General features: G+C 49.0%; 1 protein-coding gene across 3 annotated transcripts; it reads left to right on the forward strand.

Moving 5' to 3' along the window:
* The first annotated feature begins 285 nt into the window (after window positions 1–285).
* Window positions 286–13,793, forward strand: C10H1orf210 (chromosome 10 C1orf210 homolog). Of its 3 annotated transcripts, XM_072127666.1 has the most exons (6): window positions 378–418; window positions 2,000–2,058; window positions 4,349–4,442; window positions 4,548–5,016; window positions 7,398–7,526; window positions 12,380–13,793. In XM_072127666.1, the coding sequence occupies exons 3-6, from the start codon at window positions 4,434–4,436 to the stop codon at window positions 12,700–12,702; spliced, it is 930 nt and encodes a 309-aa protein (XP_071983767.1). In that variant the 5' UTR covers window positions 378–418; window positions 2,000–2,058; window positions 4,349–4,433; the 3' UTR covers window positions 12,703–13,793. The 3 variants fall into 3 exon arrangements, with proteins under 3 accessions (XP_071983765.1, XP_071983766.1, XP_071983767.1); XM_072127664.1 differs by lacking the exon at window positions 4,349–4,442 and having other exon boundaries at window positions 286–418; window positions 2,000–2,103; XM_072127665.1 differs by lacking the exon at window positions 4,349–4,442 and having other exon boundaries at window positions 286–418.
* The last annotated feature ends 842 nt before the right edge of the window (window positions 13,794–14,635 follow it).

Consider the following 14,635-nt stretch of genomic DNA (forward strand, 5'->3'; position numbering starts at 1 on the left):
TGCTACTAACAATATACACAAATGTCTAATTACACATCTCTCCAGGGACGATACATAACACTGACTGCAGAGAGCACAGAGCACAGCAGTGCTTTGGTGGGTGGACATCCCCTTTAACCCCCGGCTTTGCTGCAGCCTTCTGACTCTAGTTGTTCTGGGGTCAGGTACATGTGACTGTGAGCCCTGGCACCGGATGCCATCACTGCATTAGGAACAGCCCCAGGATTTGGCAGGTGAACAGCCCTCCCCTTGTGTTGTCTTTCCTAATACTCGGGGAGGTTATACTTTAACTAGTCCTGCCACCTTTGTACCTCTCCCTGATGCCAGTCCCCACCCCTCACCTTCAGGAAGAGGACAGTGAGGGAAGGTGGTGAGAGGCTGCAGGGACATGCTGCACACCTGAGAGCCGCACATAGAGGTGAGGAGGGGGGCATTGGGGGCGGGGCAAAAGTGAGGGGGGCACAGGTGAGGAGGCCGGGCATAGGGACATAGGTGAGGGAGGCACAGGTGAGGAGGACATGGGGAAGGGGGCGCAGATGAGGGGGCACAAGTGATGGGGGAAAGGGTGAGAAGGACACGTGAGAGGGGCACAGGTGAGTTGGGGCACAGGTGAGAGGGGGCACAGGTGAGAGGGGGGACAGATGGGTGGGGACCGAGGTGAAGAGATCACAGGTGAGTGGGGGCACAGGTTAGTAGGAGCCGAGGTGAGGGGGGCCACAGGGGAGTGGGGGCATAGATGAGTGGGGGCCAAGGTGAGGAGATCACAGGTGAGTGCGGGCACAGGTGATGGGGTCCCAGGTGAGTTGGGGCACGGCTTAGTGGGGGCACAGGTGATGGGGGCCCAGGTGACTGGGGGCACAGGTTAGTGGGGGCACAGGTGAGGGGGGAACAGGTGAGGGAGGCACAAGTGAAAGGGGCACAGCTTATAGGGGCACAGGGGAGTGGGGGCACAGGTGAGTGGATGCACAGGTGAGGTGGGAACAGGTGAGTGGGCGCAGAGGTGAGTGGGGGCACAGGTGAGCTGTTCGCACCTGCTCCAGGAATGTGTCCCCTCCTGTTGTGTTGTATCCAGCGCATGTTGTTATGTATATACTGTATATGTTATGTGTCATTCTATAGAGGGCGCCACCTGCAGTGGACAGACCCCATAACACACATTAGGGCCTCAATCCACAGAAGCGCCATTGTTTTTGCCTTCAGATATTGACCATGTGAAAGTCGCCATCTGTATTTATATTGTGTCTTAGGGATATCTGCACCTTAGAAAGCTGGATACCTGCCACACCATCCAGACCCCAAGAGCAGGAGGTGTATCAATGTTTAGTGTTTTCTTTCACTATTCAGGAGTCTGGGAAAGCTGGGTAAGGGTTATGAATGTAGCTCCACAAATTGTCACCCAGATTTTCCAAGGAAATCTGAAATATCTCAACAGAACCTGAGTCTTTAAATGCTATGTAACAATTTTACGGTAAAATGTGGCGGGAACAGAATGTAATAAAAGGCTGTGACTGTGACAATGAGCAGCACTGATGGACTTGGTGGAGTTCCCCTTTAATAATACATGGGCTGTCACGACTCCGCCTCCTCACATTACATTCATTCTCTTGGCTGATTGGGGCGCTCAGTCCTGTTACAATGAGAATAAGCTGAGGGTTTGTTACATTTGTCTAATTTTTGAGGTAGCCTTGACTTCAGACTTTTGCTGCACTGACACATTGTAACGAGTTGCTGGGAAACATCTGTGTTGCTCCTGTTTCCTGTTCTTACATCTAATGGTTTTGTTACAATGTACCAGTGCAGGTAAGAGCTTTAAGCTGGAATAGAGGAGAGAAGAAGGATTTACTCTGCTGATGTTTTTACCCAACAAAGGAAAATCTAGACTAGATACAAGTGTAACAGATCCTCAGCTCTGAGAATCACAAGATCTTCAGGCTATGGATAGATGCAGAATTTTTCTCAGAGAATCTCCCCATTGATTATGTCCTCTTCTCATTTGCAGCTTCTCTCAGCATGAGGCTGGTCCTGTACCTCCTGTGCCTCCTCCTGGCAGCGTCTGCGGTAAGACCCCATAGAGGAGGGACTGGGGGGGGAACAACTATAAGGGTAAGATAATCCATGAACCTGCTATAGCTTTTATTCAGATCAGTGGGGAGGGGCTGCAGACCAGTTCAGTGCACAGAGCACAGCAGTGTGAGGACACCGCCAGTATAGTCCTAAAATATACATCCATATTTCACAGTCCTGCTGCTACTTATAACTTACACAAAGGTCTGATTACACATCTCTCCAGGGACAATGCCTAACGCTGGCTGCACAGAGCACAGCAGTGTGAGGACACTCCCCCAGGGCACTTGGAGAAGCTACTATCCTGGAATATAAAGCCATACTTAACAGTCCTGCTGCTACTAATAACATACACAAAGGTCTGATTACACATCTCTCCAGGGACAATACATAACACTGGCTGCAGAGAGCACAGAGCACAGCAGTGTGAGGTCTGATTACACATCTCTCCAGGTATAATACATAACACTGGCTGCAGAGAGCACAGAGCACAGCAGTGTGAGGTCTGATTACACATCTCTCCAGGTATAATACATAACACTGGCTGCAGAGAGCACAGAGCACAGCAGTGTGAGGTCTGATTACACATCTCTCCAGGGACAATACATAACGCTGGCTGCAGAGAGCACAGAGCACAGCAGTGTGAGGTCTGATTACACATCTCTCCAGGGACAATGCATAACACTGGCTGCAGAGAGCACAGAGCACAGCAGTGTGAGGTCTGATTACACATCTCCCCAGGGACAATACATAACGCTGGCTGCAGAGAGCACAGAGCACAGCAGTGTGAGGTCTGATTACACATCTCTCCAGGGACAATACATAACACTGGCGCAGAGAACACAGAGCACAGCAGTGTGAGGAGACAGCCCCATTGCACTTGGAGGAGCTACAATCCTGGAATATAAATCCTGCTGACAGGTTCATTTAAGGCACAGAGATGGAGAGAGGCCAAGTGTTACAGAGTAGCAGCTACATCTGATAAGACACTTGACTCACCAACGCCTAGATGTGACTTTGTTTTTCCTCTCTCACCCTAATATTATTCACAACCTGCGCTGAATATTATATCCGGACATCCCACCCCAGCAGACGTTACATCTCCCCTTCCATGGATGCCGGCCTCTGGACAAGCTCAGCGCCCACCCTGAACCCCTATGTGGCTGTATATACATAGCTGCTTCCTTCTGGAAACAGCGCCACCTCTGACCATTGGTTGTTTCTGGTTCTGCAATACCAGACACAACCTATAGACAGATGTGGCACTGTTTCACAACCAACCATCTCCAGAACTTGCTATTTATTCAGAGACTGCAGTAAAATCTGCAAACACACATTACAGACAGGTTTCTCTGCTTCTCAGGTTGTTTTATAGGCGCAGCACATGATTCTACTGGAACACTCAACATTTCACACTCTCAGGCAGTAAATATTTCTATATTCCCCCGGGGGATGAGATCAAACATTTGCTTCCTTGATACAACTAGTCAGATGGTCTGCAGCCACCTACATGGGGATGTGTCTGATATCTGCAGCTTATGATGCTACTGGCATGTGGGGATGGCTATTTTTTATTTTTGCTCCTCATGGGCGGAGCTTGGCAAGTGATCTCACTCGGGGGAAAGGATAATACATAAGGAGAAGGAGCCTGATAATAATATGATGTGGAAATCTGGCACAATGAAGAAACTGCACTGCATTTTGTACTGGGGGGTAATAGGGAGGCAAATACATATGTTGATTGGCTTAACAATTGCCAGAAAAACTGGTAGAAAATTAGAAACCTCATCTAATAATGGTTTAGCCTCTTATCATCTAATAATGGATGAGTCACCCCTCATCTAATAATGGTTTAGCCCTCCATCTTGTAATAATGGTTGTGTCAGCCCTCACCTAATAATAGTTTAGTCACCCCTCATCTAATAATGGTTTAACCCCCATCATCTAATAATGGATGAGTCACCCCTCATCTAATAATGGTTTAGCCCTCCATCTTGTAATAATGGTTGTGTCACCCCTCATCTAATAATAGTTTAGCCCCCTATCATCTTATACTGGATGAGTCACCCCTATCTAATAATAGTTTAGTCACCCCTCATCTAATAATGCTTTAGCCCCCATCATCTAATAACGGATGAGTCACCCCTCATCTAATAATGGTTTAGCCCCCATCATCTAATAATGGATGAGTCACCCCTCATGTATTAATGGTTTAGCCCTCCCCCTCATCTAATTGTGATGATTTCTCATTAGTGACCTCTATTTTATTTATTTTGCTCCTCAGGGGCGGAGCTTTGTTGTCACATGACTCGTTTACTCATGGGTGGGGAGTTGGACAATATAATGGGGAGGAGTCGGACCCTGATTGGATGCTGAGGGTAATGTTGTTACAATGTAGAGACACAATACTGTGACATCATGTGATCACAATGTAGACCTAGAAGGTGATTGGTGTGATGTAATCTTCTCTGTTCCCTTTATAGGACCATGGGGACTACAGACGTCAGGGACTCACTCAGGTTCCCTCTACCCTCCCCCACAATCTCCGACACCTGGACTTATCCGACAACCACATCCATCACTTACAACCATTTCCTGCTAAGTTCTCAGAACTCCTTTACCTGAACCTGTCCGGGAACCCCCTGCACTCTGTCCCACCCGAGACCTTCAAGGACTTGTCCCACCTCCGAGTCTTGGATTTGAGCCGCTGTGACATCTCCAGACTACACCCCGATGCTTTTAAAGGGTTGTTCCACCTTAAGACATTGATCTTAAGGCACAATCCATTACAAAGTCTGGATGTACAGGAGCTGAGAGCATTGAGCAGACTGGATGTGAGCAGGACCTCCCTAGTGGTATCTCCTAGGATGAGGCTCTTCATGGAGAACCTGGTCAGGAAAAGCTTCTGTGATTGCTCCTCCCGGAGACGACTTAATAAATCCAGCCATCGAGGTATTAGGGAGGGTGCTATGACTGGGTGCTATGGGTGGGTGCTATGGGTGGGTGCTATGGGTGGGTGTTATGGGTAGGTGCTATGACTGGGTGCTATGGGTGGGTGCTATGAGTGGGTGTTATGGGTGGGTGCTATGAGTGGGTGCTATGGGTGGGTGTTATGGGTGGGTGCTATGACTGGGTGCTATGAGTGGGTGCTATGGGTGGGTGCTATGAGTAGGTGCTATGAGTGGGTGCTATGGGTGGGTGTTATGGGTGGGTGCTATGAGTGGGTGCTATGGCTGGGTGTTATGGGTGGGTGCTATGACTGGGTGCTATGAGTGGGTGCTATGGGTGGGTGTTATGGGTAGGTGCTATGACTGGGTGCTATGGGTGGGTGCTATGAGTGGGTGTTATGGGTGGGTGCTATGAGTGGGTGCTATGGGTGGGTGTTATGGGTGGGTGCTATGACTGGGTGCTATGAGTGGGTGCTATGGGTGGGTGCTATGAGTAGGTGCTATGAGTGGGTGCTATGGGTGGGTGTTATGGGTGGGTGCTATGGGTGGGTGTTATGGGTGGGTGCTATGACTGGGTGCTATGAGTGGGTGCTATGGGTGGGTGCTATGGGTGGGTGCTATGAGTGGGTGCTATGCGTGGGTGGAGACCAGGCAATGTGACATCTCTGGAGGACTTGCCTGATCCATAATGGTGGAATCCAAGGAACTTTAATAGCAAATTTTGGTAAATTCTTGTAATCAAAATACTTGTCTTCCATGACCTCCAGGTTCCCCTCCGGTAGGGGGGGATGGGTTCACTTTAGGTTCTTCCTATGATCCAGTTTACATCAGTTGTCAGCGGGTGCTGTGTACAGTATACGAGTCTATTAAAGGTGCAGTGACATCGCTGTGTAAAGAAGCTGAAGGTCACAGAACCTTGTAAAAATGTCAGAGTGAAATGTTCCTATAAAACACAAAGAATAAAGAAGGTCACGTCCGGCAGACATCGGCCCTGAGTGGGGGATGATTGATGGGAATAAACTGTGTAATACTTCACTTCTCCTCTGGGGGCGCTGTAAGATACTGAGCACTGACTTCCAGGTCCCCCCATAGATAAGAATTTGACTTATTGTCAAAAATAAAGTGTAAAAGTCTCAAACTGTCCTCTCTCCTGATGGTTCGCCTATACAAAATCTTTGAAGTCCTCTAACCTTTAAAGGGAACCTGTCAGCAGGTGTGACCATCCATACTGCAGCCAGTGTTAGGTACTGCTGTCCCTGGAGAGATGTAAGAGAGTGTAATCAGACCTTTGTGTATGTTGTTCGTAGCAGCAGGACTGTGACATATGGATTTATATTCCAGGATTGTAGATACTCCAAGTGGATGATGTCCTCACACTGCTGTGCTCTGTGCTCTCTGCAGCCAGTGTATGTATTGTCCTGGAGAGATGTGTAATCAGACCTCACACTGCTGTGCTCTGTGCTCTCTGCAGCCAGTGTTATGTATTGTCCCTGGAGAGATGTGTAATCAGACCTCACACTGCTGTGCTCTGTGCTCTCTGCAGCCAGTGCTATGTATTGTCCTTGGAAAGATGTTTAATCACAACTTTGTGTCCTAACACTTCTGTGCTCTCTGCAGCCAGTGCTATGTATTGTCCTTGGAAAGATGTTTAATCACAACTTTGTGTATGTAGTTAGCAGCAGCAGGACTGTGCTATATGCATTTATATTCCAGTATTGTAGCTTCTCCAAATTCGTTGTGTCCTCACACTGCTGTGCTCTGTGCTCTCTGCAGTTACTGTTATGTATAGTCCCTGGAGAGATGTGTAATCAGACCTTTGTGTATGAAGTTAGCAGCAGCAGGACTGTGATATATGGATTTTTATTCCTGGATTGTAGCTTCTCCAGGTGCATTGGGGGGGGGGGGGGGGGGGGGGGGGGGGGGTCCTCACACTGCTGTGCTCAGCGCTCTCTGCATTCAGTTTTTCAACAATCGCTCCCCCTTTGCTCCAAAGAACTGCAGTAGTATTCCGCCATCCATGCCTGCTACAGCTTTTACTTAAGCTTAATGAACGGGCTGTGGAGAAATTAAATGCAGAGAGTTGGGAGCGCAGCAGTGTGAGGACACCCTCCAAGTGCACTTGGAGACAGTAGAGATCCTTAAAAATATGTACGGTCAAAACTGATGACAGATTCCCTATTACTGTGTATGCTATATACAGTAACAAGTATGGGCTCATTTGCATAGAGGCGGAGCTGTGACTACTCTTGTCTTAAGGTTGATTGGTGGGACCCCACCTACAGGAAGGGCCGACATTAGAGGGGAGACCCCTGGAAGGATATTTATGTTTATAATGAGGCCGGTGAGACATGGAGCATTAACCCCTCAGATGCCTCTCTCTTCCAGTGTCCGGTGACTTCTGTTCCTGCGCGGAGCTGATGGAGAGGAGGGAACGGGATGTACAATCCGAGGACAAGGTCATCCAGCGCTACCGCCGTGACATCGCTAATGACACCGGCCCGTCCTCCAACCACAGTAAGTGCCCCGGCCTCCATACTGCCTGGAGCAGATTTATAGCGCTGGAGCTTCGTGACATTGTACATTACAGCCGACAAGTGGTGGTAATGATGATGCTGATACAGGGTGATCCAGGTGCTGAGATACTGGGTGATACAGATGCTGAGATACAGGGTGATCCAGGTGCTGAGATACAGGGTGATACAGATGCTGAGATACTGGGTGATCCAGGTGCTGAGATACTGGGTGATACAGATGCTGAGATACAGGGTGATCCAGGTGCTGAGATACAGGGTGATACAGATGCTGAGATACTGGGTGATCCAGGTGCTGAGATACGGAGTGATGCAGATGCTGAGATACTGGATGATCCAGGTGCTTAGATACTGGGTGATACATATGCTTAGATACTGGGTGATCCAGGCGCTGAGACACTGGATGATACACATGCTGAGATACTGCCTGATACAGATGCTGAGATACTGGGTGATACAGATTCTGAGATACAGGGTGATCCAGATGCTGAGATACTGGGTGATCAGTGTGCTGAGATACAGGGTGATCCAGGTGCTGAGATACAGGGTGATACAGATGCTGAGATACTGGGTGATCCAGGTGCTGAGATACTGGGTGATACAGATGCTGAGATACTGGGTGATACAGGTGCTGAGATACTGGGTGATCTGGGTGCTGAGATACGGAGTGATGCAGATGCTGAGATACTGGATGATCCAGTTGCTGAGATACAGGGTGATCCAGGTGCTTAGATACTGGGTGATACATATGCTTAGATACTGGGTGATCCAGGCGCTGAGACACTGGATGATACACATGCTGAGATACTGCCTGATACAGATGCTGAGATACTGGGTGATACAGATTCTGAGATACAGGGTGATCCAGGTGCTGAGATACAGGGTGATACAGATGCTGAGATACTGGGTGATCAGTGTGCTGAGATACAGGGTGATCCAGGTGCTGAGATACAGGATGATCCAGTTGCTGAGATACTGGGTGATCCAGATGCTGAGATACTGGGTGATCCAGATGCTGAGATACAGGGTGATACAGGTGCTGAGATACTGGGTGATCCAGGGGCTGAGATACTGCCTGATACGGATGCTGAGATACTGGGTGATCTAGTTGCTGAGATACTGGGTGATACAGATGCTTAGATACTGGGTGATCTGGGTGCTGAGATACAGGGTGATACAGATGCTGAGATATAGGGTGATACAGATGCTGAGATACTGGGCGATCCAGGTGCTGAGATACAGGGTGATACAGATGTTTAGATACTGGGTGATCTTGGTGCTGAGATACTGGGTGATCCGGGTACTGAGATACAGGGTGATACAGTTTCTTACATACAGGGTGATCCAGGTGCTGAGATACAGGGTGTTACAGATGCTGAGATACTGGGTGATACAGATGCTGAGATACTGGGTGATACAGATGCTGAGATACAGGGTGATACAGATGCTGAGATACTGGATGATACAGATGCTGAGATACGAGGTCATGCGGTGCTGTGTATTCTGTTATAAGTCATGTAATGTTTGACTCTTTCTTTATGTTTTGCTGCCGTCACCGCTGACTCCTCGCCGCTTCCTTGTTTGTACAGGGAGGATAATAACAATGTACACAGCGCCCAGCGCACCCTCCGCCGCTCAGGTTTCACTCTTCAATCATGGTCTTCCTCACTGAGCACCCGCCTCATAACCAGGGACTGAATACTCATCACTGGGGGCTGAATACTTATCACCGGGGGCTGAATACTTATCACCGGGGGCTGAATACTTATCACCGGGGGCTGAATACTCATCACCAGGGGCTGAATACTCATCACCGGGGGCTGAATACTTATCACCGGGGGCTGAATACTTATCACCGGGGGCCGAATACTCATCACCGGGGGCTGAATACTTATCACCGGGGGCTGAATACTTATCACCGGGGGCTGAATACTTATCACCGGGGGCTGAATACTTATCACCGGGGGCTGAATACTTATCACCGGGGGCCGAATACTCATCACTGGGGGCTGAATACTTATCACCGGGGGCTGAATACTCATCACCGGGGGCTGAATACTTATCACCGGGGGCCGAATACTCATCTCCGGGGGCTGAATACTTATCACCGGGGGATGAATACTTATCACCGGGGGCTGAATACTTATCACCGGGGGCTGAATACTAATCACCGGGGGCTGAATAATATCCCCAGGGGCTGAATACTTATCACCGGGGGCTGAATACTTATCACCGGGGGCTGAATACTTATCACCGGGGACTGAATACTTATCACCGGGGGCTGAATACTCATCACCGGGGGCTGAATACTTATCACCGGGGGCTGAATACTCATCACCGGGGGCTGAATACTAATCACCGGGGGCTGAATAATATCCCCAGGGGCTGAATACTTATCACCAGGGGGTGAATACTAATCACCGGGGGCTGAATACTTATCACCGGGGGCTGAATACTTATCACCGGGGGCTGAATACTAATCACCGGGGGCTGAATAATATCCCCAGGGGCTGAATACTTATCACCGGGGGCTGAATACTTATCACCGGGGGCTGAATACTTATCACCGGGGACTGAATACTTATCACCGGGGGCTGAATACTCATCACCGGGGGCTGAATACTCATCACCGGGGGCTGAATACTTATCCCCAGGGGCTGAATACTTATCACCGGGGGCTGAATACTTATCACCAGGGGCTGAATACTTATCACCGGGGGCTGAATACTTATCACCAGGGGCTGAATACTTATCACCGGGGGCTGAATACTTATCACCGGGGGCTGAATACTTATCACCAGGAGCTGAATACTTATCACCAGGGGCTGAATACTTATCACCAGGGGATGAATACTTATCACCAGGAGCTGAATACTTATCACCGGGGGCTGAATACTTATCACCGGGGGCTGAATACTTATCACCAGGAGCTGAATACTTATCACCAGGGGCTGAATACTTATCACCGGGGACTGAATACTAATCACCAGGGGCTGAATACTTATCACCAGGGGCTGAATACTTATCACCAGGAGCTGAATACTTATCACCGGGGGCTGAATACTTATCACCGAGGGCTGAATACTTATCACCGGGGGCTGAATACTTATCACCGGGGGCTGAATACTTATCACCGGGGGCTGAATACTTATCACCGGGGGCTGAATACTTATCACCGGGGGCTGAATACTAATCACCGGGGGCTGAATACTTATCACCGGGGGCTGAATACTTATCACCAGGGGCTGAATACTTATCACCGGGGACTGAATACTAATCACCGGGGACTGAATACTTATCACCAGGGGCTGAATACTTATCACCAGGGGCTGAATACTTATCACCGGGGACTGAATACTAATCACCGGGGACTGAATACTTATCACCGGGGGCTGAATACTTATCACCGGGGACTGAATACTAATCACCGGGGGCTGAATACTTATCACCGGGGACTGAATACTAATCACCGGGGGCTGAATACTTATCACCGGGGGCTGAATACTAATCACCGGGGCTGAATACTTATCACCGGGGGCTGAATACTTATCACCAGGAGCTGAATACTTATCACCGGGGGCTGAATACTTATCACCGGGGGCTGAATACTTATCACCGGGGGCTGAATACTTATCACCGGGGGCTGAATACTTATCACCGGGGGCTGAATACTTATCACCTGGGGCTGAATACTTATCACCGGGGGCCGAATACTTATCACCGGGGGCCGAATACTCATCACTGGGGGCTGAATACTTATCACCGGGGGCTGAATACTAATCACCAGGGGCTGAATACTTATCACCGGGGGCCGAATACTTATCACCGGGGGCTGAATACTTATCACCGGGGGCTGAATACTAATCACCAGGGGCTGAATACTTATCACCGGGGGCTGAATACTTATCACCGGGGGCTGAATACTTATCACCGGGGGCTGAATACTTATCACCGGGGGCTGAATACTTATCACCAGGGGCTGAATACTTATCCCCAGGGGCTGAAAACTTATCACCAGGGGCTGAATACTTATCACCAGGGGCTGAATACTCATCACCGGGGGCTGAATACTTATCACCAGGGGCTGAATACTTATCACCAGGGGCTGAATACTTATCACCGGGGACTGAATACTAATCACCGGGGACTGAATACTTATCACCGGGGGCTGAATACTTATCACCAGGGGCTGAATACTTATCACCGGGGACTGAATACTAATCACCGGGGACTGAATACTTATCACCGGGGGCTGAATACTTATCACCGGGGACTGAATACTAATCACCGGGGGCTGAATACTTATCACCGGGGACTGAATACTAATCACCGGGGGCTGAATACTTATCACCGGGGGCTGAATACTAATCACCGGGGCTGAATACTTATCACCGGGGGCTGAATACTAATCACCGGGGCTGAATACTTCTTGTAACCACTGTAGTTGGGGATTGGTTCCGGCGCTGCCATATTGTAATATTCTTTCTATGTAATGTATCAGATGATGGAAACATCCCAGGGAGAGAGATGGGGGGGCTCGCACAATACTCTTCGGGGGCGGGGCTAGAACCAGACAGACTCCGCCCATGCACAAACACTTTGTACAGAAGACAAGCTGACTTCAGGCTGACTCTCTTCTCTAGGGATATACACTATACAGAAGTGGGGGTCGTCTAATATTGGGGTCAGGAGGCTTCTCAGGTTAGAAAATGGCAAAAAATCTTCTGTGAAGTAAATGTCTCCTCCCCCGGGATGTGTAGTTGTAGCTGTTTGTTATTGTGACTTACAGTCTATGTGGGGAATCCACATTGATATTCCTGTTCTCTTTGTCCGCAGCTACTTCCCTGCCGCCCCCAGGACCCTCGCAGGGCAGGAGTTGGCCGTACCTGGTGGGCTTTGTGCTGGTAGCGGCCGCCCTGTCCCTCTTCATCGCCCTGGCGGCCAAGTGCAAGCTCTTCCATCGATATTTCCGCAGTTATCGCCATCGCCCGCTGCCTGACAATGAATGGATCACTGAGTCCCAGAGCGAGCTGCCGGGTGTCCCCCTCCCACCCCAGGATGACGAGGACGGGTTCATAGAGGACAATTACATCCACTCCGGGGACCATAGAGAGGAGCTGGACGATGACGACAGCCCAATCCCACCTGAGGAGCTCTGAGGCTTGAGTAGCCGTGACTTCAAGCTAATTGCACTTCCTGAAGTTACAATGAAGGAGACAAGGGTCGAAAAGTGTAAGAAAGCGACCGACCCGGTGGTCCAACCATCTTCTAGAGGCTCAGGTGGACTTAGTGCCATACGTTGGCCCCTTGATGGCTGCAACAGTATTTCTGATGTTGAGTCCACTGTCTGCAGATGTATAGACTGGATCTAGACATTACATCTGAAAGGAACCTGTCAGCAGGTGTGACCATGCGGCCAGTGTTATGTATTGTCCCTGGAGAGATGTGTAATCAGACCTCACACTGCTGTGCTCTGTGCTCTCTGCAGATAGTGTTATGTACTGTCCCTGGAGAGATGTGTAATCAGACCTCACACTGCTGTGCTCTGTGCTCTCTGCAGATAGTGTTATGTATTGTCCTGGAGAGATGTGTAATCAGACCTCACACTGCTGTGCTCTGTGCTCTCTGCAGATGGTGTTATGTACTGTCCCTGGAGAGATGTGTAATCAGACCTTTGTGTATGTTGTTAGTAGCAGCAGGACTGTGATATATGGATTTATTTTCCAGGATTGTAGCTTCTCCAGGTGCATTGGGAGTATCCTCACACTGCTGTGCTCTGTGCTCTCTGCAGCCAGTATTAGCTGGTGTCCCTGTAGAGATTGATAATCATACCTTTATGTGCGATGTTATTATCAGCAGGACTGTAAAAAATAAATGTATATTCCAGGATTGTAAGTAAGTGCACTGGGGATGTGTCCTCACACTGCTGTGCTCTCAACCAGGCACTAAAGTACACTACCAGGAGCCTGCTGCAGCTTTTGCTAGGGAAAAAAGTGATGGGCTGGGGAGCAGCTGAATGCTAGTAGCACAGAGCACAGCAGTGTGGGGACCTCCAGTGTCTGCAAGGTCAAACCTGCTGACAGATTCCCTTGTCACCTATGAAGGACAGAAGGAGGATTCTTGACTTCAGAAATAGTCAACACTCCAAATGCTCCAATCACACCCACACTCCAGTCACAACCAAATCTCCAAATCCAATTTCACTTTTATCTCAAGGTCATTTCACTTATTATTAAAAATATCCAAATTTTCTTATATGTTTCTAAAGTTCTTGTAGTTTCCACTCTTCTACGCTGATCTCATGAGGAGTCTGTGCTTGTACAGAGCAGCCACAGGCTGAGAGGTTGAGCTGCAGTGTAAAGCAAGGGGGATGGAGCAGCACCCTGAGCCACCATATAGTGACACCAACAGGTAAGTCGCAGCAGCGTGCACACACCCTGGTTAATTGTCCAGGGCCCTAAGCTTCTGGAGGGGCTCCTGACAGTAGCTCATCATCATCTACAGAAGTGCAGCTCTGCCACTATCTCCATGTGGCTACCATCCCATCACTAATGTGCAGCTACCAGTCTGCTGCTGGCCCCTCCTCTTCCTGATCTTCAGTGTTTCCTGCCATCACTGCTGTAACTTCCTCTGTAGTCGGGAAGGAGGGGGAGGGTGGCTGGAGTAGTAGAGACCCCTTCACACTGAATAAAGCTGCTGCTGTCTCCTGATAACCTGCACACAAGTGTATCTGTGAGTATAAAAAAAAACAAAAAAAAACAGCAACCCATGTAATTACCAAAAGCTGTTTTGTTTGATGCACGCAGCCCAGGGAGAAGGCCACAGCATCCAATATGATGAAAAAAGGTTAAACCTTTATTCACACAGGCATAGAAAAAAGTGCAGCGTTTCGATTCATCATGCTTGACAAAGATTCATGGTGAATCGAAACGTTGCAGTTTTTTCTATGCCTTTGTGAATAAAGGTTTAACCTTTTTCATCATATTGGATGCTGTGGCCTTCTCTCTTTTTTGTTTAAGTTATATAAAAGCTACTGCACATGAGGGCACAGGAACCGGAGCTACTGCACATGAGGGCACAGGAGCCGGAGCT

Source organism: Engystomops pustulosus, chromosome 10 (genome assembly GCF_040894005.1).
Source record: "Engystomops pustulosus chromosome 10, aEngPut4.maternal, whole genome shotgun sequence".
NCBI lineage: Eukaryota > Metazoa > Chordata > Amphibia > Anura > Leptodactylidae > Engystomops > Engystomops pustulosus.